The sequence below is a fragment of the Theobroma cacao genome, chromosome 8 (genome assembly GCF_000208745.1).
Source record: "Theobroma cacao cultivar B97-61/B2 chromosome 8, Criollo_cocoa_genome_V2, whole genome shotgun sequence".
NCBI lineage: Eukaryota > Viridiplantae > Streptophyta > Magnoliopsida > Malvales > Malvaceae > Theobroma > Theobroma cacao.
Window position 1 is genome coordinate 14,613,528 of NC_030857.1, and position 27,585 is coordinate 14,641,112.

The 27,585-nt window shown below is 32.8% G+C and overlaps 4 protein-coding genes and 1 pseudogene across 4 annotated transcripts; 2 read left to right on the forward strand and 3 right to left on the reverse strand.

The window, feature by feature from the left end:
* On the forward strand, positions 3,350–5,577 carry LOC18592841. The gene has a single exon (XM_007019746.2). It carries the CDS (start codon positions 3,377–3,379, stop codon positions 5,381–5,383), a length of 2,007 nt encoding a protein of 668 aa, XP_007019808.2. The 5' UTR covers positions 3,350–3,376; the 3' UTR covers positions 5,384–5,577.
* Positions 6,856–8,525, reverse strand: LOC18592842 (annotated as a pseudogene).
* On the forward strand, positions 10,217–11,478 carry LOC18592844 (NAC domain-containing protein 13). Its single transcript, XM_018125524.1, has 2 exons — positions 10,217–10,732; positions 10,843–11,478. Exons 1-2 carry the CDS (start codon positions 10,217–10,219, stop codon positions 11,476–11,478), a joined length of 1,152 nt encoding a protein of 383 aa, XP_017981013.1.
* On the reverse strand, positions 12,316–24,765 carry LOC18592845 (phospholipid scramblase family protein C343.06c). Its single transcript, XM_007019750.2, has 12 exons — positions 24,595–24,765; positions 23,833–24,439; positions 21,828–21,914; positions 18,926–18,967; positions 18,753–18,797; positions 17,957–18,022; positions 17,790–17,846; positions 17,633–17,694; positions 14,253–14,373; positions 13,165–13,242; positions 12,981–13,087; positions 12,316–12,642 (listed from the first exon to the last, which is right to left on the reverse strand). The coding sequence occupies exons 2-12, from the start codon at positions 24,415–24,417 to the stop codon at positions 12,612–12,614; spliced, it is 1,281 nt and encodes a 426-aa protein (XP_007019812.2). The 5' UTR covers positions 24,418–24,439; positions 24,595–24,765; the 3' UTR covers positions 12,316–12,611.
* Positions 26,175–27,455, reverse strand: LOC18592846 (glucuronoxylan 4-O-methyltransferase 3). The gene has a single exon (XM_018125382.1). It carries the CDS (start codon positions 27,261–27,263, stop codon positions 26,349–26,351), a length of 915 nt encoding a protein of 304 aa, XP_017980871.1. The 5' UTR covers positions 27,264–27,455; the 3' UTR covers positions 26,175–26,348.

Genomic DNA, 27,585 nt, shown 5'->3' on the forward strand with positions numbered 1-27,585 from the left:
TTCAAGGTGGTTTGTACATTTCGATTTTCTTTAATAATATGCTTTAGTAAGTTGACTAAGTAAATAGAATAGAAAAACATATTTCTTAAATTGCAAATGGACGTTGATTATTATTAATTGGCTAATCTTTGATAAAATTTAATTTTTTTATTAATTAACTTGTTAATGAATTTATGGGCTACACAGAATCTTACCAAATAGTTCAAATTCCGAAAACTCTTGTTTATGCCTACAATCACAAATCGTTGAGTTTTCTAACTCACCCGTTATAATATAAGATAATTTTCCTTTTTCTTCTTTCTTAAATCTCGGACACAATGTAAGTTAGAATCTTTACTGGTAAAGTATTTAAATTCCTTTCTTTCAAATGTACAAGAAACAGAAATTTCAAATACTTATTTATCATACGAATAACAATCCTTATTTACTTTTCTCTTATCCTTTGCTTGTTTCATATGTAAATGCTTTAGAAAGAAGATAAAAAGAAAAAAAGAAAAGAATGAAGTAGAAAAAAATTTAAGGCAAATAAAGTGAAATTCTTTACTTGTTCCTTTTGTCAAGTTCAAGGTATTTAGAAATTGCAATCTATCTGAAAAAATATTTTTGACAAAATAATATTATTTCATATATGATTTTGTAAGTTTCAAGTTTCTTTAATAATATACAAGGAGTTTAAATTAATTATTTATTCATGTAAATTATCTGTATCAAATATGAAATCATGTATGTATATTTATAGGAAAATTTTGACATTTTAGCTACCAGATAATTCTATCTAATAATTATTTATGCTTGTAAATTTATAGTCAAAATATAAACAAAAACCAATCTTTAGTCATTGTTAATTCAATAAATATTACTAATTAAAGTGTAAATTGACTAAGTAAACCTACAATTTAAGAATCATAAATATTAGTAATATTTCATAGAATATAGATAATTTCATATTAAGTATACCTTAGTAAATTGAATGAAAAAAACAAATTTTATAAATTTTGAATTTGATGTCGCTTATTATTAATTGGCTAACCTATGATAAAATTAATCAATTAATTATCTCATTAATAAATGTATGGGTTATTCACAATTTTATCCAATAGTTTGAAATCCAAAAAAACCTTATTCAATCAAGAAAATATTGAATAAAGACTATTATTTATTAACAATTTTTCAAAAAAAATATAAATATAAGTATTTATGCCACTATTTAGATTGGAAATTTAATTTGTTTACATTAAATCCTACTTATGAAAGAAAGTATATATGTTAATACATATATTTTTATTAATTTAAAATATTAATTCAAATTTTGACTGAGCAAAATATAAATTCTTGAAAAATTAAGTAATTAAGAAAATAATTTACTCATCTCTATATTACAAATCTATGAGTAATTATTGTTATTTTTTCTGTAAGCTTCTTTCCCTTCCAAGAAAATTATCTTCATCTCTCCTTAGAATAAAGTATAAACACCAAAATAATATCATTTACCTGTAGATTATTATCATTAATCTTTTAATTCTCATAATTATACCTTAATGAATATGTGTTAACCCTCTAAACTCATTTGTGAAGTTTAAAACTCTACTGACACTATATAAGATAATTTTTCTTCTACTTCTTTTTTATGTCTCAAACATGATGTAAATTAAGACCCTTATGTGATAAAGTTTTAAAAATCTTTTGTTCTTGATATAATATATATATATATAATAGAAAATATATTAAAATTATTTACTCTCTTGTCGAAAGAAAGTTACCATATGAATTATTAATTCTTATAACTATACCTTAATAAACATGTGACAATCTTCTAAACTCTCACTTATAAAGTTTAAAATTTTTTACCCATAATCCTTAAACTCTCACTTATGTAATTAAGTATTCAAATTCAATATATAAAAAAAAAAGTATTCAAAGTACAAGCAACAACAAATTGGAAAAGTTATTATCAAATAACAATCTTTATTTACTTTTTTCTAATCCTTTGCTTTTGTCTGATGTAAATTCTTTAGAGAAAAGATAAAAAAAGAAATAAAGTAAAATTCTTTTTTTTTTTTTTGAGAGGGAAAAAAAGCAAAGTAAAGTGAAATTCTTTACTTGTTTCTTTTGTCAAGTTCAAAGTGGTCCGTCCGTATAGAAATTGCAATCTATCATTCCAAAAATATTTTTGGCAAAATCATATCATTTCATATATAATTTTGTAAATTTTGAGTCTTTTTAATAATATATAGGTGTTTAAATTCATTATTTATTCATATAAATTATTTGTATTAAATATAGGAAAATTTTGAAGTTTTAGCTACTAGATAATTCTATCTAATAATTATTTATTTTTGTAAATTTATAGTAAAAAATATAATAAAAGACCAAATCTTTAGTAATTAAAGTAAATTGACTAAGTAAACTGACAATTTAAAAATCATAAATATTATTAATCTTTACATAGAATATAGATAATATTTTCTTATTAAGTAAACCTCAGTAAATTGAAAAGAAAAACAAATTTTTTAAATTTTGAATTGGATGTCGATTATTATTAATTGGTTAATCTATGATAAATTGGCCAAAGCCAATTGGCTTTGGAAGCAAGCAACAATATTGCCTACATTTCAAAAAAAAAATACGATAAAATTAATTAATTAATTGGCTAATAAATGTATGGGTTATTCACAATTTTACCCAATAGTTTAAATTACAAAAAGCCCAATTTATGCCTACAATCATGAAAATATCAGATGACGACTATTATTTATTAAAAATTTTAATAATAAAAATATAAATATTTATGTAACTATATTTAGATTGGAAACTTACTTTGTTTACATTAAATACTACTTATTAAAAAAAGAATATTAANAATAATAAAAAAATATTTAAATATTTAATTTAATATATATTTAGATTGGAAACTTACTTTGTTTACATTAAATACTACTTATTAAAAAAAGAATATTAAATACCAAAAAAAAAGGCATGTTGGAGAGGAGAAATTATAATGTCAAAATATTATACTCTGCTTTTTTATTTTGTTTTCAATGTCACTTTGGAAAAAGCCATTACCATTATTTTAATGCAAAAATTAGAAGTAATCATTTATAAAAATTTATTGGTTGTAAGGATTACCTACAACTTACCGAAAAGAAACAAAACAAGTCTATCAAACAGTTATTATTAATAATGTTTAGTAGTGTCGGTGTTCCAAAGTTTGTTGTCTTGTTAACAAGCACAAGAAAAGAATAAAGAAACCTACACCGATGAGGTAAAGAACAAAAAAAGAATAAGAAGTTTATTTCTTTGGTTATAAATATATTGATCAATTACAATATCTTTATCATTGTGTCTTTCCTTACCATCTCAAATTGATTATTCACTAATGGAGAAGGAGAAGGAGAAGGAGAAGGAGGGAGAGAGAATAGAGACAATCAACCATTTTAGCCATCCACATCCATTGCTGTTCAATGATGAAGAGCAGAGTGATAAAAGTAAAGAAGCTCGCTGCTCCGCATGTTTGGAATCCTTATTGGGCTCAAGTTTTAGCTGTGCAGAATGTGACTTTCACCTCCATAAAAAATGTGCCGAGGCACCTTCAGAAATTCATTCCCCTTTCCATTGTAAGCATGCTGCTCTTACTCTTTTTCCAAATCCAACATGGGGGTCGCCATACTATATTTGTGATTTGTGCAAGGAAAACCGTAAGATGTTTGCTTATTATTGCACTTCTTGCTATGCTTCCCTTGACATTAAATGTGCTTTCCTATTGCATAACATGGATGAAAATTTTCGTGAGCTCAAATACGTTACCCATGAACATCCATTGACCTTCATTGAAAATCCCACTGATGAACTTAAAAGAGCCCATTGTTGTTGGTGTCAGAAACCCCTGGTAGACTCCCTATATGTTTGTCTTGATTGTAGATTTTACCTTCATAAGAAATGTGCTCAGTTACCCGCTCAACTTCATCACCCTTGCCATCGCAAACACCCTCTTTATCTTGAAGATGCTAGGCTTGATTGTAAGACATGCCAGAAGAAACATTGGAGTTTGTTTTATCGTTGTCTTCCTTGCGAGTTTGCTATTGACATCGAATGTGTTCTGTCAAGGCTAAGGCCAGTTATTGAACATGACCACTCATTCACTCAATTCTTAACGGATGAATTCATTTGTGATGCATGTGGCACTGAGGGAAATTATGTTTCTTATATATGTTCTACATGCCACATTATGATCCATAAAAACTGCATTTCATTGCCACTCATCATCAAAACTACATGGCATCACCATGAAATTATTCACAACTACTTCTTTCAAAAATGGGAGCTTGAAAAACATGATTGTGGAATTTGTCTCGGTGAAGTGCAAATGCAGTACGGCAGTTACGATTGTTTGAAGCAAGATTGCAATTTTGTTGCCCATGTGGATTGTGCAATGGAGAAGTATCTTGCAACCGGTCAGATAAATGATCAAGATGAGGAGTCTAGTGAAAATTTAGCTTCCATCACTTGTGTCGTTGAAACGAACCAACATGGAGAAGCCATAAAGATAAAACATTTCAGCCATGAACATGTTTTAACATTAGACAACGAGATTAAGGAAGACGATGATAAACGTTGTGATGCGTGCATGCTATCCATCTCAATTTCCTTTTACTATTGTTCACAATGTGAGTTCCTTCTCCACAAAACCTGTGTTGAATTACCAAGGAAGAAACATTATTGGTTTCATGAATCTCTCTTCACCCTCCATTTAGAGAACATTTTCGAATGTGGTTTATGTTATCACTACTGTAGTGGTTTTGCTTACCATGGTGGTAACAACTATAAATTTTGTCTAAGGTGTGTTGGAATTTCTCGTATCCTCCCACGTCAACGACACAAACACACTCTCTTTTTTGACTTTGATTTGAATGAAGGGCAATGCAATGCTTGTGGTGATCACATTTCTTACCAAGGTGCATACAAATGTAAAGATTGCACTTTTGCTTTGAATTTTGACTGCTTGACACTACCACAGAGAGCTCGGCACAAGTGTGATAAACACTTTCTAGAACTTACTTTTCATGATGAAAAGAATGATCTAGAAGAATATTATTGTGATATATGTGAAGAAAAAAGAGATCCAAACCATTGGTTTTATCATTGTGCAATTTGTGATAATTCTGCTCACCCGAAGTGTGTTTTTGGAAAGTATCTATTTTTGAATAAGAAGATAGGAAAGACTTACACGCATTGGTATCACAGTCATCCGCTCATTTGTGTTAAAAAGAGTTATGACATCTGTGATTGGTGTTATCTGCCTTACCAAGATATAGTTCTTGAATGTAAAGCTTGTACACCCAACTATACGATCCACTTTGATTGTCTTTGGTCGCTGATTGGTTAGCTTTCTTATAAAGTGGGATTGCAGTTGAAAAAAGCGCTTGTTGTTTCTGATTGTAAAGGGTTGTTATTTTCCTTGGTTTTATATGTGAGTGTCTGTTCGCTTGTAGCCTTTTGTTCCTGTTTTTTTTTTATCAATCTTGATCAGTTTGTAAGTGTTGCTTGATTGGGCTTGAATGACATTGCTTTTTGTTTCAATTATGCTGACCAAGTGTTCAAATAAAATTATTTTATTTCTCAAGAAAAGAGAAAGTGATGTTCATGTGATAAACATTTTTGCACAGCAGTAAGATAGAATTCACAGCACGTGAATGGAACATCTTACAAGTTTGTTTAGATTCTTCTTTATTGCTAATAACGAACAACATGCCTATCCGATTTGATTATAATGTAATTCTCAAGTAGGAATTCAGTGGAGACTAAAAATTCTTAAATATTTAAAATACGTCCAAGGTCATGGTTATGAGCACGTTCTCATGTCTTTCTAATCAAACTATAAAATGAGTTTAGTTTAGAATGTGTCTTGCTTTATTGGAAAGAATATTATTATTATTATTATTATAACAAAACTTTGAATGGATTAAAGCAAATAAGAGATGAAAACAGCTATAGTTATCTAAACATTTAAATAATTGAGGTTATACATATATATTAAGCTATAGTTATCTCCTATTTTCAAAAAAAAAAAAGTTATAGTTATCTCCTTTTGCCTCGAATCATCATCGGCCAAGTGTTAGTATGTAAATCTCTACGATTTTGTGGGACAAGCCATGCAAAGTGTTAGTATGCAAAATATTTCTGTATTATTATTTATAAATATTATATATTTTAAAATAAATAAAAAATAAAAATATTTATATTAATACAATAATCAGTTAAATCGAATTCAAATTTAAAAATGTTATTCAAGACTTAATGAAGATCATCCTTTAATTTGTATCATTCAAACTACCAAACTATTTAATTATTTTAAATTTGATCGTATCGTATTTTTAAATTTGAAAGACGAAATGCTGATGTAGTCCTAATAGCCACTTATTTCTTCTTTTCTTTTACAAAATTCACAATTTCTCTTTCTTTAGTATCTCTCTCTCTCCCTTACTACTATGCCATTTTCTTTCTCAATTCTAATCTTTCTTCCATCCTTCTGCTTTTGCAAGAGTATTCAAAGCCCAATAACAATTCTATTCATGTACAAAAAAATCAAGTACGAAAATCGAATGTGTCATAACGTGCAAGTCTAAAACCCTGGCTGCTCCTTCTTCCTTCTCTTTTCGTTTACATCAGGAATGATTGTGAAGAAATACAGCTCGTACAGCCTACTAATAAGAAATATAACCTTCTTTCTTTACTTTGTGATCTCAAAAGTACAGCAAAGATCCTTGAATACACATTTTCTCTTTATACACTTGAAGTGATAATGGTTAGCAACTTATTTCTTTTTACGGTCTTCTAATCACCTATAATATGCTGCGTAACTTACAACAAATTATTTACATTTACAGTACATAAAAATCCAATAAAACACACAGAGGTTCCATAAGCTTACTTAATGCATTGAAACATGAGAAAAGAAGATTCTGCTCTCTCTCTCATCATGATAGAGAACTCATCTACACGAATCTTTCAGCCTCCTCAAAGCGACTGAAAGTATTAAGAAGTTCAATGATTGTAGAGTAATGTTCTTCAAATGCCTATAGTTTATACTTACGAGTCATTAGACTGAATAATTGGCAAGCCTTATCAACAAATCCAGCCTGTCTGCACATTGAGAAAACCACTTTGAAAGTGAAATCGTTAGGAGTGAAACCGTCAGATGCCATTTGATGAAAATGACTAATTGAATCTTCACAAAAATCATTATATTCATAGGCCTCTATAATGGCAGTCCACATCATAGAACCCTTAACAAGGACTGCATCAAACACTAGCTTTGCACTGCTAATTAATCCACAACTTCCATGCATCTTGACAATCTCTGCAGAAACAAAAAGAAATGATTCAAAATCTTTCTTCAATACTTGTCCGTGAATCTCCTTCCCAAGCTTTACAGCTCTAAGCTCACGGCAAACGTTCAACATCCTTGCCATTGCCATTGAGTCCGACCTGTGTTTTGAGAATTGCATTGACCTAAACACACTGAGTGCTTCATGCAAACGCCCACTCTCAACGTATGATTCAATCATGGCTGTCCATGAAATTACATTCCTTGCCTTCATACCATTAAACAATTTCAAAGAATAATCTAAAACACCACATTCTGAGTGCATAATCATCAGAGAAGTGACAATAGACACATTGGGCAAGAAACAATTCTTTACAGCATAAGCATGAATCTCCTTCCCATGACTCAAAGCCCTCAACTATGCACAAACAGGAAGAATCCTGGCAACTGTGACGACATCAGGCTTGAACCCTTCTTGCTGCATCCAAACAACTGATCTCAAAGCCTGGTCAAGCCTCCCATTTGATACATATCCTGACATCAAAGCAGTCCAAGAAATTGCATTCCTTTCTCTTGAAGAATAAAAAACTCGCCTGCCTCAATCCATATCACCACACTTGCAATACATATCAACTAAACCAGACTGAATAACCAACTGCTTGGAATAACTCTTCGTCTTAACTACATAAGCATGGACCTCCCGGCCTAGTTTCCATGCCCAAACCTCCCCAATCACTGGAAGAATGGTAGTTAGTATAACAGAATGTGGATATATCCTTTCACTTATCATCCATCTGACATAACTCAAAGCCTCCTTTTGCATAATATTATGTGCAAACCCCGCAATCATCGCCCCCCACAAAACTATATCTCTTTCAGGAATTTCCTCAAGCACACGGCACGCTAGCGTAATCTCCCCGCATCTTAATTAAAAGTCAATAAAACCAGTTCTAAGCATTAAACTATCAATGAAACCCTTTTTAATCAAAAGGGCATGCGTCTTTAAACCTTGTCTAAATGTTGATGCACCAGCGAAGCTCTTAAGAACAGTAGAGAAAGTGTACACATTCAATTTGACTGCAAACAATCTCATTTTTGAATACGTAGAAAGCACATCCAAGTACCATATCTTACCCCATAAAACAGTTCCTCTACGCAAAGCATTCCAAGAATGAACATTCTTGCTAGTACATTCATCGAATACCAATTGAAGTAATTTGATTTTTGATCGGTTCGGTTAATTAATAATTATAATAGTTTAGTTCGATTTAGTTTTTACATAAATTAAATTTTATTTTTTTTATTTTGAAAATTTTAATATTAAACTGTTCAGTTCAATTTAGTTTTTACATAAATTAAATTTTATTTTTTTATTTTGAAAATTTTAATACCAAACTGATCAAACCGACTGTACACCCCTAAAGAAATTGTTTTATTTTTGTGACTCTTTTTAATTAATTTTAAAAAAAAAAGCATATTTATAGTAAGTAAATTGATTTTTATATTAAAGATTATTTTTCTTTTTAAGGGTAAAATTGAAGGTAGAGCTTAAGATATTCTGGTACAGGCTTTCAGGCATCAAACTATACAAACTGATATTCTGAAAGGATGAAGCAGTGTTAGGTAGTAATATAATACAATAATGCTGCAAAAAATTTTCTATCCGTGCCTCAAAAGTTGTCAAGACCTCCTTAAATCACTGTTTATAAGCTATGATGGTGTTGTTCAAGTACAATCTTATGGAAGAAGAAAGTGAGGATGAAAACCAGACCAAATATCATCTCTGAACCTAGTGTTTAAGCTAGCAGTTGGTAGTTGCACCAAACTTCTTCTCATGTGATCTAACTATTAAGAAATACAGGTTAGAGATGAATGGGTTCCTAAGAGATTTTGTAACTGGGAGCTTCTCCAAGTGGGAACCACATATTTGACTAAGCAACAGCTTCTCTTCATGATCACCTTTGGATATTGCATACTTTGCTGCATCTAGCACCCATCGCAAGAGATATATAATCAAAGCATACAATCCAATCCTGTGGCCAAAGATGGTCAAAACTCAGTTCAATAACGTTTTCCACAAGTGTCAGACTCATTTGTTGCAGAGCTTCTGGGGGAAACACACATGACACATGTAATTGAGAAGGTATCACAGAAGAATTAATTCCATCATCTTCATCTTCAAGCAACTTGATACATGCACAGAAGAATTAGCAATTACCTCACCTTGTTCCAATAAGGCAGATGCTAAAATAGATTGTGTTAATGCTGCCCTGCCCCTGCGCATGTTTACCATACTGCATCAGATGAGGAACTATGTCTATGCCTGCTTAATTATTACTTTACCAAAAAATTAAGGTAATGCATTCATAATAGCAAGCTCATCTGTCTGTCTCATCATATTCACTACATTTACTACTTTTCTGCTCCAATTATCCTACTAAATAGCCTTGCAAACTGCTTTATACATATTGTCACGCAACAGACAAGTGTAATTTTTCGTGTTTTAGCATTTTTAGGTGTTATCTCATTTTTTTTTACCATTCTAGTTATATCTATATATATATAGAAAAGTGTCCTGATTTTTGTCTTGCAATTATTAGAACTATTTCACTTTCCTTTAATTTTTTGGTTTCTAAAAACGGAAAGTGAGTCTTAATTTTGATGAACTAATAATTTGACTTAATCATTAATAAAGTCAAATATATTTGACTAATGATCAGGTCAAATACATTTAAATTTCAAAAAGAAGTCAAAGGTATTTGAATTAATAGTTTGAAGGGAAACAGGAAACTTGTTCTTCAGAAACCTATATATATTAGATTACACGTTCCTCAGGTCAAAGTTCAAAGTTTGAAGAGAGAGAAACAGGAAATCTTGTTCTTCACACACTCAATGGCTACAGATCAGCTTCAACTTGATCACTCTTTCCATCAATCAACCATGACAGAGCTTCTACCTTCTCCAACCCATGACCACCTGATCCACTACCTCTATTTCGATCATTCGACCTCGACATGGGTTCCACCTGGTTATCGCTTTGCTCCGACCGATGACCAGCTCATTCTCCATTACCTCTCTAACAAGATCAAAGGAGAGCCTTTACCTTCTGAAGCCGTCACCGACTGCGAAATCTACGGCGACCAAGACAAGGAGCCCTGGAGGATTTTTGGCATGACCTCATCCAGAAAGTTCTACGTCTTCACCAAGCTCAAGAACAAGGGTAAGGGAAAAAGGATTGAACGAACGGCTGGTCGTGGGACTTGGAAAGGACAAAGAACCGATCCAGTCAAGGACTCTGACGGTAATCAGATAGGCTTCAAGAAGCTTTTTGTGTTTGAAGTTAAAGGGGGCGGTGCCAACAATGTCAATGGACATTGGCTCATGCACGAGTATTCTCTTCTTACCCAAGTAAGTTTCCTACCTATTTTATCACCTCCCTTGCATGCTTGTTATCATGATGACTATATTTATGCAACTCCAACAGCACTATTAACCATTTATATTTCTTTCTCTTGTAGAGTGATTATGTCCTTTGTGCAATCCGAAACAAAAATGCCGCTGAACCGACTGCTGAAGAAGTTGGCCTTGATCATGTTGAAGGAATGGAAGCCATGATAGAGGAGCTTGAACAATGTATTGGGCAAGACCAAACTCTGATGAGTGAGCAGGTTCAAGCCACCAATACTTGCATAAATAACCAACACACCAAAAGAGGTCTTGAAACTGAAGAAGATGAGACTCAACCGAAGAGGATGAGGTTCAGCAATTCAGTCAAAGACAAGCAAACTTGTTTTACGGGAGCAGCAACACCGGTATCTACTTTAGCATTAGACAAAGCATTGGGTGATCAGGAAGGAATGACAGCTGAAAAACTTGAACAAGAATGGGTACTTAAAGGCTTTGAAGACCAAAATTTGGATGAGCTGCTGGAGGCCACCAATGCACAGGAATGCCAGCAACAAGAAGAAATGATGAGATTTAGCGACAACTATGTGACGGAAGACATGTACATGCAGCATTCGTTCACTGCAGCGGCAGAACCAGCATTGGGCTTTGATTCAGAATTCTCTTATTATAATCCTCAACCTTATACCTTACTTGACCATTGCCCTCCCTCTTTGCCGGACGGCAGCATGGGCAACTCGTCTGCTTGAGCTCATGGGCTAAGTGTAGCACATTTCAAAGCGGGGACATGCTATCAGAAGGTTGATATGGTTCATCAGCTTTCCATATTCTCAGGCATATTTCGGACAAGCTTCCTACTAGCACAGACTGTAGACTTTGTTCTTGCCTTCTTGGCTGGATTGGCCCCTTTGTCAAAGCCTTGCTCAAGATTAAATGATGTAACTGATCTTCTTTAAGTATATATATGGTTTGTTATTCATTCTCAGTTTCTAGTCTCCTTTTTTATTAATATAATTGCTTCTCAATAATTATTAATTTATTACAATTTTGAGATCCAAATAAATTTTAAAATATATAAATAAAATTTATATTATATTTATAATATTCAAAAATTCGATAAAACTTATAAACCACTTGAAACCGAATACATAAAATTTTAACTCAATTCAATTTAATTCGATACTTGAACTCAACTCCATCGTACATGAATTGGATTCGATTATTTATCAAATCGAATTTGTATAGTTCATTGATAATGTGACTCGTTTACATCATGCATCACGTTATACCTTCTATATTCAAACTTTCTGAATTTAAACATTTTATCTAATGTAAATGGAACACTTGTTTCTAAATTTCAACTCTTTCTACAGAAGGGACTATTAAAAGAAAAAAAATTGAGTAAATAAAATACATATATATATTCTTCAAATCCATTTTCTTCTATTGCGGAGAATTATAATTTTTTTAGCCACAATACTAATCTAAAACAAATTTAAAAAAAATTATTATTTTTTAAATTCAATCAAATCCCTATACTTTTAATTACAAGTTTGATTCATGAATGTTGCAAACATTAGATTTCATCACAGGAAACAATTTATTGGTCTAAATCATTCATTCTGCTATGATAACCATAAGCTCACAGTATGTTATTACATGGTAGCAATGGAACCAACAACACTAACATGTAAAGATTGCCATGAAAATGGGCTATTCATGAGGCTGTCATTGGTTCATGTTACAGAGTGAATAGAGCAAACAGAAAAATGTACATCTTTGCCGTGACTACCTTCTGCATAAAAGTTGCTTTTTTGCCAAATTCTTACTCTCATGGAGTTTTTCACAAGAGAAACTATGCTCGAAAAGCTCACAGAGAGACCTAGTCCTCGACAACGAAAAGAGGGACTCCCCTGATAGAGAAGCAAATAAAGGCATAATTAGTAACCAATTTTTAGCTCTCTATTGATTTATCCTGATTCCTAGCTAATACTCTGACAATCAACATTGATCCGAGTAGATTTTTGAATGTATGAAAGAAAACAACTATAAATGCCAGTATTAAAGTAACTGTCCATCAAAGAACATGAGCCTTTGCTTACATTCCACCCATTCCGCTCTTAATTGGAAGAATTATGGGGTGCAACCAACTATTGTCAACCACAAACTAAGGCCTGGACGTGTGAAACTACAACTACATGCTCTCTTGCTTTCATGAAAAAATATTGATCACTTCGATAAATATTCTTACCAGCCACCATGCCTTGAGAAGTAATCATTATCCAATGAAATAGCAAGAGCAACAGTAACAGCTCGCTCTGATAGAGTCAGTGGACGGATTACATCCAACTCTTGGATCTGCAACAAATCCATACACATATGAACAAAATAAGCCTGAAAACAGGAAAGTTTCAATCTCTAATGTAGTAATTTACCATGCTAGCTGGGCCAGTCTTTGATATGGGATCAGCACTCCCAAAGCGGATAACATACTGACCAGCATCAGTGAAGATCTACACACACAAATTCCTTTGTGAGTTTGATACGCAAAAGTGAAACTAACAAATTTTCTCTCATGTAACTAACTGAAACTTAGCTAGAAAACAAAAGCATAGGTCAGCATAAACCTGTCCATCACATATCAAACTGTAGCCTCTCACATCTGAATTATGCAACAAGAAATTAGAACCTCTAATGCTGATATAGACCCAACCCCAGCCAAAATATATTACAAAGAGCCACACTCTATTGCTTTAATTTTCCAAAAACTAAGTAATACCGATTGATATGCTGAGATTTTCTACTTTTCTTCCTTCCATTGAACATTTTCAGCCCCCATTCACTATTTGCACAAAGAGAATGTGCTTCTCTCTTAACAACTTCACTTTATAGCAACAAGTATGAACCACACGATTAATTTCTAAAATGGGGAAAGCAAGTTGAACCAAACAGCACCCAAGCTTGCCAGAATTATTAACACAACTCACAACCTCCCCTTGTCTCCCTTCAAAAACCAGATCTCTTGAATGATTAATCCCCATTTTTCTCCTACTTTTTCTGGCTCGACTCATTTGCTCACTTGGACACATGAGATCAAATTTAAAACATCCTGGACTACTTGATTGCCCCCCATCATCTGGAATACACAGTTTGACTTTTTAGGCATCCACTACTATCTTTCTCACCATATGAGATAGAATCTTAGAAAAGAAGCTCCTACAGCAAACATGGAGATCTGCCAACTTCTTCAAATCCTCCACTTTGCTCCTAATAAGGGCTCTGCTGATTACAATGCTTGATTCCCAAGGAAACTCTTGGGATAGAACAAAGTCAGGTCTTTCATTTTAAGTACACAAAAGTTACACAGCGTGTGCACGGTATAATTCAGAGACTATGACAGATTAAGCGAATCAAAGAATTTCCCATAAAAATTTAAAAGTAATATTTACTGTGAAAACAGTGCTAGGTCCGTGAATCAAACTGAGGATTAATGGAATGATATTTTTGAAAGAAAGGAGAAAACCTCGAAGCCGAAACCCCTCCAGTTGCGATCTATTTCTGCCAGAACTTCTCCATCAATGTCCTTCAAAGTGAAAGTCCAATTCCAAAGGCCAGGATTTTCAACCACAGCAAATTGTTTATTCCTATGAAAGAAGAAATCTCAGATTTTAATGCTACATTCAATTGCAAAATAAAATTAATAAAACAAAAGACATCGTCGCTAGCCTTGATTAGAAATCTAAACAGCATTCTTGAATGCATATGGAATTGTCAAAGTAATTGTAGTTCAATAACACTAATGTATACAGAAGAAATTTCTTTTCTTTTCTTTTTTGAAAGGCCAGAAGAAATTTCTTTTTATGTAACTTTTAAGAGCTAAAGAGGAAAAAAAAAAAAGGTTCAATGGATTCAAATTTCATATCCCTTACAAAATCAAGTTATCTTTAAAAAAAAATTGAAAAAAAAATCATTACCAGGAATTAATGAAAAAGTGAGGATAGAACATACCCTTTCTAAAGGGAAAAAGGGGGAGGAGTGATAGAAAGGTGAGCAGGGGGATTATATACACATCCATACTGTAATAAAGAACTCGATACTCCTTTCCAAACTATTGTAGGCTAACATACTGTACTATTGGGAAAAAGCAAGGAATAGGATTGAGCGGAAATGACAAAAAAGGAGACGAGGAAGAATGAGAGGAAAAGTTTCCTTTATTTGGATGGATTAAAAACAGAAGAAAAATAAGGAAAGCAAAGAAATGACTGCTTTAGACACCTTGTTTGCTTGATGTTTGGTCAAGAAATGGAACAAAGAGGAAGAATAACTAATGTTCTTTTCCAATTAAAGGACAATATTATCTGTACAATTAAAAAAAAAAGTTAATGAGGAATACTGTCACTCCAAATAATGAGGGGTTACTCCTCTCCATCCCCTTTCATTTCTATACCTTCCCCTCAAGTTAAACAGTGTAACAAAAGTCTTTGATGTCTCACCTAATTTAAAAGAAGACATTTGTGGGCTCCATGAAAACTCTATAATGCTAGTGTTAACTTTTAGTAAAGGTGGCAAAACTGACCTATATTTGAAATACCCGCCAAACTTGCTTGAAGTCGTATCTTACCCAATCCGATTTCATCAGAAACACTCAACAGCCCAACCCATCCAACCTAAACTTGAATTGACTCAAACCCAAACAACCCAAAAGGCTAACTGAAGTACTCAAACTTAAATTTAATATAATTTTTATATTTTGTCATTTAAATTTTAATTTGATTAAAATTAAAACTTATCTTTTAAATATTAGTTTAATAAAAAATAATAAATATAACAACTATTAATCTATGAGTAATTTAAGAAGATAATAAATATATAAAATCTCCTTTCTCTACTCTTCAATTTCTAACTTTTATATGACTTTGATTTGTTTCTATTCTCTTGTTGTCATCAAAAAAAGAGTAAAAAATAAATTATTTCCATTATTATAATTAAATGCATTTTTTTGCAATCATATCATACATAAGATATTTCATTTCTATTTGTCCTTTATTTTCCATTCTCACCAAGTAATAAAATAAATATTGAAAATAGATTAGAAAATAAGTTTAAAAACAAAAAAAAAAAACCCATAAACTAGAAAATACTTAACAATAAAGCTAATTGGATACCTACTCTTAAGCATATTACTTTATTTCGCCTTTAGTAGATGTTATATATTGTGGACCTTGTAAGTTATAATTGAAATTCATGGTAAATCAATAATCATAATCAATACAATAAAAAATAAAAATTAAATATTAATTAATCAAAAATTATTAATGATTCATTGAGAAAGCAAATTGTAATATCTTATATTAAAAAAAATTAAAATTAGTAAAAGACTTATAATATAGTTGTTATTATCCTTTTATATTAAAGATTTTTTTTAGAAAAGTTATTTTATGATATTAAAAATCAGAATTGAATAGATATCACAACATGAAAGTGTAATCTTTAATTACTTAATTAAGGTTGATAAAATTTGATTCAACCTAAATAATCTGTCAGAATCCAACCCAATTTGACTTTAAAGTCATTAACTTGAACTTGATCAACCCCAAATGACTTGAATCTAAAATAACTTGAACTCGAAGTGACCCAAACCTAAATATGACCTGAATTCTCTTGATCTGAAATGATCCGGCCCAAACCCGACCTGACCTGCCCCATTGTCACGTCTAACTTTTAGACATCATACAAACACTGATGATACTGCACAAAGCTGTTCTAACAACAATAGCAATTATAGATGTAAAATAGAGATGACTTCACTCAACCTTGTCCAAATAAAGAAGCTGAGCAAGTATAATGTCTTGAATGAAGTTAGGTAACACCAATTTATAAGTTGGTATGTACAATTAATGCGGTGCATGACGCAATGACGAGTCATCCTATAATAAATTGGCATTATATGCTAAGGGTTGACTATTATATTTGGCATTGTTTCTAAAGGTATGAGACAGTGTTATATGTCAAAAAAGTACTCAAGCATTTAAAAGGAAAAAAAGGTTAAAGAGGAGCCCCATAAGTAGTCCCATATCCGAGCCCACTAAGTCAAATTTCAACAATATCCCAATATCTAAGACAAACCCAAGGATACTGTCAGTAAACCCTATGGTAAGTGGTTAATCTCATGCTATAATGCGCTTGCAAGTAATGACAACAAGTTATGTACATCAGTAATCACAAAAGACCAAACTCATGCATCTACAATAAGCATAGGAAAAGGCGACACTCCACAATCAATATTATACAACTCTAAATTTCAGAGATGTCAAATTATTGCTTTTCCAACGAGGTTGAGATGTAAAGACATAGGAAATATAACTTGTAAGAAAATTTTCAGAATACCAGGTGCCACCTATTTTGGTCAAAGTTAGCACTAAACTCATATACTACCCCACGTTGTAAGGTGGCTTTAATTTAGACTTTTTTGGGTGGTTAAAACTTAACTATAATTATATAAGGATCCATATACCAAAGAAGATACACAAATCCAACATAAGGACTGAAGGTAATCAATGCTTACAAACAAGGAGTCCATCCGTTACTTTCTAAAGTAGATATTACATTTTTTTGGATAGGTCAGATTTGGTAGCATTTGAGTAATCACATTCATGTTTAACAAAATCAATTAAAATTCAACTTTGACCGGAAAGAGTATCTAACCACCCAATATTTATCAGTAAACTTATATCAACTTATATCACCAACTTCATATACTGCTTTGACTGGATTAACTATAAGCATTCCAAATCCAACCACTGAGTTTTGAACTAAAACAATCTGATGATGGTAAACAAACTAACACTTGATAGCATTTAACAACTATTAAATATAACAATCAAAATGGTTTGTTGAGATTACCCCAAGTATAAATCGTACACCCTCCTCCAAAGATGCCACCTTCTGTGAACCACACCAACTTCCTGGAGAGTAATTACATTTTAAATCCTTGAACTACACCTATGCTAAAATTCATATACACATTAGCAAAAAATGCAGATATAGTAAATTTGCATACCTTACCATCAATTTCTGCATAAATTGAGCTGGTTATCCACCAAAATGGCCTACGCACCTGAAGGTGGTAAAACAAAAGCCTTAAAGCTGAAATGGCAATATGATCAATATTTAAGGACCTGACATCTTATTCCATATCTCAAAAGCAAATGCACATAATCCCCTCACCGTAAACAGCTCATTACCCACGGCATCAGTGATTGAAGCAACGAAAGGGCGCCTTGAGCGAAGCAACTGCACAAAGGCATAGCAATCAACAATGTGCAGAACACATATGTTAAGAAAAGAATAACAACTACTTAAATCAAGCAACGCAATGAAGCACCACTCTTAACAATTCTGATACCAAAATAAACGAACTCAGAGGAGAAGACATCTTTGAGAGTAAATTGAAAAAATCACCTTAATCCAAAAACACATATGATGAAGGCAAGTCCTCTGAATATTCTATGCTATTTTGAAGCTATTTTGATCTCTTAATTTTGAACAAAGCTTTTTTCTTCATGCCATTTCAATAATTCAGACAACAAAGAGGGTATAAATAAGGACAAAGAAAGAAAATCAGACCATCAAGAAAACCCATTCACATGTGAACAAATAATTTGAGAATTTGATCAAATATCATATAATCCAGCTTCATTGCTTCAAGAGAAAGGCACTAGAAGAAGTTGTTGTGACTAATCATGAATGAAATGAATGTAGAAGTACTGTGAACGGAAATATACCAGATGATTGCAGAATTCACAGAAAAAGAGCATGAAGAAACAATACAATGGAAGCATGTGCCAGAAACAAAAGGACAGAGAAATTTGTCTGAGCTTGCAAATAGTTTCCAGCAAACTGGATCAGAATATGAATATGAAATGAAATCACAGCAAAGTTAATGCCAGATGAACCCATGTTGCATATTGTAATAGCAAACAAAATCATCAGAGATTAAGATATACAGAGTTAAGTAGGTCACCTGTCTAGCAATGACATTACTCTGCTCACGAATAAAGCCAACAGGCTGCAAAAATAAAGCTTACAATCAGGAGTTTTAGAAGAATTTAAGGTGCACAATATTTTGTCATATTGCTACAAACTTAATTCTTTATGCAAAATGTGGTAGAAAAGGATCTTAGAATAGGAACTTACTGACTGAGGATAGCACACATCTACTATCGCATAACGGTTCTCCTGCAACTCCAACAAAAATAATTAGAGAACAAAGTCAAGAAGTAAAAGACAGAAGAGGAACCAAAAAGAAATGAAGAAGATGAGGAATTCATGCTCACAAAAGATACAAGAGATAACAAAAATGAATTTCTAACATCAGATTATCCAACCACATCTTCCATGATAGACAAGAGCTGAATGACTACTACTGGCATGAAGCACTCAACTGAGAAGTTTAACGCAATAGCCCAATAGAAAACAAACAAATGTACAAAAAATGCAGGATTATGCAAATTGCAATCTATGGCATTAAAACTCAACAAAAACAATTATTATAGAGTGAGAAAATGACCATGGGTAAGAAAAAACCAACCTAGCCAACTGCAAAATCAAGACTCAAGCACCAAGCTGTAATACCATACCAAGTGGAAACATTTCAAAATTTGACATGGTTCTTATGCAGGACAAAAAGAAGTTTATTGAAAATTAAATTATTTAGCACTTTGTTATTTACTAAGTTCTAGTGTAATTTCCAGTATTTAGGGTATTTTAGAGTTATATTTGGTATTTTGAATTTTTATGAGGGTTTAAGACAATGCCTACAAGAGCCTATGATATTTAAGTTTTTATGAGATTTTATGGGTTATTGACATTTAAGAGATTTGAATATTAATTATTGAGATTTCTCCCCTTAGTTCTATCATGTCCTTCCTCAATTTCTACTTAATCTCTCCATAACTTTCTTCTGATTGTTTCCCATTTCCCTCTATTTCTCTTCAATCTTTATTTTCACCCCCTTTCCCACTCCTGTTTCACACCAATTTGGTATTAAAACAATCTAATCTAGCTTCCCAATGAATTGTCAAATTTGCAAATTTTTTCCAGCAACCTACCTTTTTCTGATCATTGTTCCTGGAACCCACTCACCCTAAAACCGTGCCGAGAGAAAAAAAAAAAGCCTAAACGTCCAAAAAAAAAATTCATTTGCTAAAGTAAAAGTCAAAAATTCCAATTTACAATGGTCCAACTGAAAAACTATTGCCACCAGAATCAGATGCCAAAAGGTAACCTGGGAAATTCAGATTAGCTGCTTTATGATCATCAGCAAAAAAAACCGTACCATAGATCTGTTCGCTAGTCATCAATCTATTAATAATGAATCTCATCAGGAAAGTCTCAAATCGTCTAGCCGCACAGTAGACATTCAATACATATTCCTTCTGTTCGATTGATGTGGCATCATCTAACCAACACCATCTACCAAGTCAGCAACCTACCAGGTCAACACTGTGTCAGCATTTTCAGACAGACAGCCTCTCTTCTTTTTTTGACATTCTAATTCCATTTTTTAGGTCCATTTTGTGAAATTTAGCCTTTAAAGATCATATGTTTATGATCAATTTAAGAAATATTTTACATATCACTTTGGAACAAATTAGAATTTATAGGATCATATCAATGAAGCCACTCAGAATTTGGATAAATCAATTTCTTAGAGAAATACGTAAGGTCTTAAGAATCTTCATCTTTTGGTATTTTGCAAGCACCATGATCTTAAAAATCAATTACTTTAGAGTAGAAAAAACACTTTAAAATTGGAGATTAGAATACAAATATCATAACTGCGACAAATGTAAATATTTTTTTTTTTCATTTTTAACTTCATGGTCCTAATGGTGTCCATCAAACAAGCTTGGAAACAAGGATCCAATTTATGTTGATGTTGCAATTCACAAATGAAGATATTACAAGTCATGCACAAATATTCTTTATTATTGGTGTTGATGAATACAACTACACGGAAGAAGGATCAAAAGCTGAACAAGAATAACACTGCTATGAGCTAGTGCAACATGATCTCTATGCAAAGTTAGACAAGCAACAACTAGTTTAGGAAGCTGAGAATAATAAAAATATGTAAAATGAGTTTATAGATTAAGAGACTAAACTGTCCAAGCAAACAAGGACTACAATAATGCGGTAATTGGTGACAGTTTTTCCATTGTCTTCATTATTCCCAGCCTATTTTAGGATGAGGCAAACAAAATCCAGTTGACTTCATCACTGCTACCAAGAAAATATACTTTCAGAAAAAGCAAGACAAAAACAAAGTTGATTGAAGAATCAACTTATTTATGACTTCAGAAACAAAGCTTGTTATATTTTATGTTTTCTATTTTAATTTCTAGTATTTAGGATATTTGATGGTTCTACTTAGGATTTGGCATTTACAATAGGATTAGAATATAGCCTACAACTGCCTATGATACAGCAGTATCCAGAACCTTTTGGATTGTGGATTATGGATTTCTAAGTTCATTGATATCTGAGAACTAAGGTTTCATCTCTTCGTCCTATCCCTATCTTCCATAACTAATTCCTCTTTACTTTCTTTTGATTATTCCAATTATGCCTAGGTTTCCTCTTTACTCCCTAGTTTCTCCCTCTCTCCCTCCCTTCTCCAGCATCAGTCCTCCTGACATACCCAAAAGAAGAATTCCATGCAGCATTTGGAACTATAAACTGTCTGTGTGAGGTATGGTTGTTGAACTACATCAGAAAAGAAAAGTCATATATGTGAAATCATCAACAACAATATCTAAAACCCATCTCAACCAGAAGATAAGAAATATAACCTGTTTCCTTTTAATCAGCATTTGAAAACTTCTTTAGTTGCCATCAACACAGAGCAAACAAGCATTACAAGCTAAATTATCAGCATTCATGGAAGCATGCCAAATTATAAATCATCTTACTATAAGAAACAGTTAATAAGCAGCTGTCTATATCCTAGATGCTCATGCAATGCAAAAGTTCAGCTTTAATATCTATTATGAAGAAACTAACTAATAGGAGAATAAATAGAAAAAAGAATAATTACCTGCTCAAAACCAAGTACAAGATTTGCCCACTCAATATCCCTCGTAATTAGCAAATTGGACCTAGCAAGAAGAGTTGCAATTTGAGCCTGAACAATTTAAGAAACAACACACTAATCAATTACTTTGTTACATTTTAACACTGGCCATGATATAAGGTGAATTTGTAAGTGGTAAAACCTCTTAAAATAGCATTGCGAAATGCAAAAAAATAAATAAATAACATTACAAATCTAACCTGCTTACTTATATTAATTTGTTATAAGATTTAGTTTTTTTATAAATATTTCAAAACACAATACATACATATGTAAGCACACAAATAAGAAACCAAACTTGACTGACACCTAAACCTTTGTCATTGTTCCAATTAGTTGTCTACTACCATAGGGACATTTGGATTGTAACAATAAAGAATCACAAGAATTTGGCGTCACAACAATTGTTCACAAGCACAAAGTACCATGCATTCAAGCAGTTAGAACCAATGTTGCTTAGACTTAAAGGTAGATATCATCTGTTGTGCATATCCAAGTGTTTGAGACGCAAATTGCTCAAAATTTTAAACACAGGGATGGAACCACAAATGGTCTAAAATGGGGATAAGGGTGATAGGACTCGCCATAACATCACTACACTAGTGGTTTAACCTTTTTTTTATTTTTCCAGAGTTATGGATGATATTAGAGTTTCAATTTTGGATTTGGTTCTGAAAAAAAAAAACAAAAACAAAATCAGAAAAGCAAGCCAACCTCCTCACTAGGCAAAAACACTAAACTGAAATTGAGTCACAGATCACCTCTAGTTTTTTCCTTCTTATTTATCAAATTTGGCACCAGAAGTTGCAAACTCAAACAGCAAAGCATATGAAATAAGCCAAAGAAAACAAATGAAAAAGATATCATCATTAGCCAGCAAAAAAGTTGGGTTATTTCAATGAACCATTGACATTGCCACCTTGGAAAAAAGCCTCTATTGGAAGGATTAGTCCTCTTTTTTGGAGTACGTCACCGGTTAAAATTCTTTGCCAAGATGCATCCCAAGTAATGAAGACAACCTTAGTCGAAGCTTTTGTCTTACAGAAGGCTTTCAAAGGAAAACTTTTTGTTATTTCACCTAAGCTTTCTTCACTAATAACTTAGGACATCACCTGAAACATCCTCTCCTACTAAGTTTCCATCTAGTGCTATCTTCTCTAGAGCAGAGCATGTCTGGTCGAAGATTGTCGCAGAAATTAAACTCCAAGTCAATCTCCCATTGGAAATGGAGCCAAAAACATTTGCAAGGAACTCTTTGTCTCCATCCAACAAAAACAGATCCAGCAAAGGAACACAACCACACCAACTGTCACGCCAAAAAGAAAGAGAACTTAGGCTCTGTAAAGTTGATGCTTTTGCTATTTGCCTTTGGTTTCTATTCATTTCTATATGTTGTCTTTTCCTTCCTATTTATTTTTTGCAAAAAAAAAAAAGGAAAAAGGCAAAATATCAAAAGCATCAAGCAAACTGAGCCTGCTCCCCACATCGAAAGGAACATGAATAGCTTCCTAATCCATGTCCACACACTCAAACCATAAGTAGACAGACTTCTCCAAACCTGTCATACATCTGTTGATAGCAGAGGAAAAGATGCTACATCTTTTACCTCCTCTTAACTATTTTTCTCCATTATATTTTACTGATGGAATTGATTTCCTTTTGTGCAAAATTACAAACTAAATATAACCCTAGAATGTACATCATTTCATTTACATAAGCACCAGAATACACAAGAGATTCATGCACCTTGCAGAGTTTAAATTATGGTTAAAAAAGATAACCAAGTAGATAAAGGAAATATATATCTAAGGACAACATTTTAAGAAGGCCAATTTAACAGAATAAAGAATGAACAGATTAAGCATTTAAGAATTTGGCTCAATGGTAGGTGAATAATTTATTCCTGCTTCAAGAGCAGGAATCAAATCCCTCTTCACCCAATCCAAGAAAAAAGAATGACCAAATTTACCTCCTCTGGCGATGTTGGCTGTAGAAAACCTGAGACAGATTGGCTAACTGGTGGTTGCTCGAAAACTGGTCCAGCTCGATCATTAGATTTTTCTTTTCTAACTGTGCTGCCTGAAAAGCATTTTTCAAATGGATGTTGGAAAGATGCCTGATCCCTAACATAATTCGGGTGCTTAGCTTTTCTTCTTCTCCTCTTTTGGACATCCTTAAGCATTTTTCTCTCTGCAACCCAAAGCTGTGCAAGAAAATCTCTACTCAAATGAGATTCATCGTTAGCAATGTTTCCATAATGGCAATTTGTTCCAACACTTTGCTTTAACCAAGAAGAACTTCCTCGAAAAGAGCAAGGTAGGTTCAATCTCCGAAACAAATTTCCTCCCAAGATCAAAATTTCTTGAGAACCCATTCCACCATGACCCAAACATCTTTGAGATCGAATACCATGAGGAATGCAAGGCTTTGCTGGGTCAAGAATACCATAAAGATGTTTCTTCACATTATCACGCAATGATGCACCTAATGTAGATATCTCCCTACTGGTTCCATTAACGCTGGACAGGCAGCGCAAGCCCTTCGTTCTATTCATCTAGATAGAAATGCAGCATTGCCTGCTCAAGTTAAAGGGCATAGAAATTTATAACAATTGTTTACTGTAAACTTCAATGGAAAACGAATAGAGCAATGTTCAAGAAATAACCCAATAAATGTCTGTACGTAGGTATTGAGAAAAAAGGAAAGAGAAGAAAATTATGGAGAATTATACCTGATTGCTTCAATGGATTTCGGGTCGGGCTTGCGCTAATTTGAAGGGATCGGAGCAGCAGCCATGAGAGAAGAACAAAGGCGATGAAATGGAAAGGGCTGGAACGACTGGGAACGGGCGTTGGCAGAGATCTGAACGGCGTTGAAAGGGAGGGAATTATTGGTCTGAATAGTGGAACGTTTATATCTTCATCCAATGGTTGCTATTCGTCACCTGTACATCTGACGGTTGATAGAAGTTACGTGCCAATGCAAATTTCTTTTTTTAAAATAAAAAAAATGCAAGCTTCATAATGCCTTCCGTTTAAAGTCGGTAACCATGTTTATTTTCTTATTGCATTTATTTTTCATTTTAAGTCAAATTAATAATGAAATAATTATCTTTAATTAAAATATCATTTATTATTTTTTATATATATGACATTAAAATAAATGATAAAAAATATCACATTATTATATTATCATATCAAATTATTATATCACATTATCGTCAATCCCGTTAGTATTACGTGACATAAAATAATAATGGGTATTTTATTAAATCAATTATTAGTTATAAAAACTTATTTGATTCAAAATAAAAATATAAAAAACTTATTTGATTTAAAATAAAAATATAAAAGATTGATTAAATATAATAAAAATATAAAGATTTATATAAAAATTTTAAATAATTTAAGAACTTTTTAAATATTATTCCTTTAAAGTTTAAAAATTTATTCCAAACTAAAAATTCGTCTTATCTTCAAATCGAACTCACTCAATTTGATTAAAAAATTCAAAAATTTAAACAAATTCAATTTATACTCGAAGCAACATTACACAAAATCAAAACCATTCAAACTTATTTTTGAATCTTGTAAAATCTTATATGACATCACCTGTTTTGATCAGTTGTCAACTTTTTGTCTTATAGATTGAAGATAATATGAACCTTTAAGTATATCATATAGTCGATGTGAAATTTATAAAAAAAAATTTTAAATCATAACATCCTTTCGAATGTGAGATTCATGACTTTTTATTGAAATTATAACATCTACTCACACTCCAATATGAGTTGATTGTACTTATTGCTACATCGCTAACATCCAAAACTTGTTATTTTACGAACTATTACAATCCTAACAAGTCAAAGCAAACAATACTTTACAAGTTAATGTTGACCGTAACACTAATTTAATTAATTAGACACAAGTGTAATTGAAACTATCAAATGAAGTTTTTCAATGAGGCCTATGTATAGAAAAGATTCAAACCGTTAAAGTATGCACCTTTGTGTAAGTTTGGTTTGTTAAATTTAGTTAAATAAAATTAGAGTTCATTTCTATTTAATTTCGTGGCTTTATGTGCTTAGCAAATAATATCAATATGGTATTAAAAAATTTCACACAAGTAATAGTTATTGACTTATTGGCAAACCAAAAACCCATTTAACCAAAATAATTAATTATTTTATCCAAAGTTAAATAAATATTACCATGAATAAAAAAAGTAAAAGGAAAAAGGAAAAAGACGACTAATGAGTACTTAATTTTATTGTTTTATACATAAATATTAGCATAAAAAATCAAGAGAAAAACAAATAAAAATTAACCAAATTCACTATAATTTTATAAACATAGATCCCAAAAAAGAAAAGTCATTAAAAATGAAAATTTCTCGAATAAATCTGATGATTGAAAAAGGGAAAAAAAAATTGATAATAACAATGAAAGCATCCTTTCCAATTCCTTGGGCCTCTCCAAAATTAAACTAAGGACAGAAGGGTCTACCAGAGCGAGCTCTGTGACTAGGAATGGTGAAATGCCTCAACCTCCCCTGTTGTTCCCTCAAGTATCCTTCACAAAGAAAAGCTTTCGAGAACTTATCCTCCACAACTCTATCCACATCATGCACAAAAACATCTGTCTCTCCTTCTTCTCTGTTCCTAGCCATCAACCCGGCAGTGTAGATAGCATTCATTCTCCCAGGGGCTTCATCATGGAACCCAGTGGGGGCATCCACCATGATCAGATCCCACTCTATGTCATAAATGTCACTTGGAAACCCTTTGAGAGCGAGCTGACACTTGGAAAATCTAGGGTCACTCACAACTTTGCATTCCTCTTTCATTCCTGTCTCCATCAGATCATCTGCTTGGTGAACTTTGGTATCATACTCAACATGGTACGATTCCAAAGTGGGAAGCTTTTGCTTGATCTGCTCGATCCATGCCTTGTCTTCTTCCATGAAAACTGTACGCCCGCCGTAGTTAAGAGCTGTCCACATGAGGCTGTCATGGCCTAAGCCGAAGACCAAGAAGTTGCAGGGTGATTTCTTCTCTAAAACCCTTGCTGAGACTGAGATTTCCTTGAAGGTCTGTTGTGGGGTGATGTTGGTGGTTGCATAGTGGACGAGAGCATTGGCAAGAGACGGTGGGGCTTTCGTGCATGTTGGCGTCAGGGGTGTGAATGGGCAAGGCTCTGGCTTTGATTCACTTGGCTTTGGATCCTGAATGGGATCTGTAGTTGAGTTTGATATGTGGGTTTCTTCTGAAATGGGTGATGATGATGGTTGTTGTTTGGAAAATGTAGAGCTTGTGATAATCACCAGGAGGAGGAAAAGAAGAAAGAAAGCACAGATCAGGATGAGCTTGGTGTTCAAGGCAGACTGAGGTTTAGACCTCATTGCTCTTGCTTCAATTCCTCTTCCAGGGAAAGAGAAAGAGATCGGAGAGGGGAGGGGGGCAGGGGGGGGGAAGTAAAGTTCGTTTAGAGTTATTATAAGCCCTTCCTCAGGTTATATTTTTCTTTAGTATATGGTTGGGGTCCTTGGGGACGAGACTAGGAGACAAAGGAATTATGAACTTTGTGTTGCTTTTCTTAAAATCATAAACCAAAAAATGTAAAATTTTGTTTACCTCTTCAAAGGGATCAAAGTAAATTGGGTGAGCTTGGAGCCACCCCCATCCCCCCCCCCCCCCCCCCCCCCCCCCCCCCCCCCCCCCCCC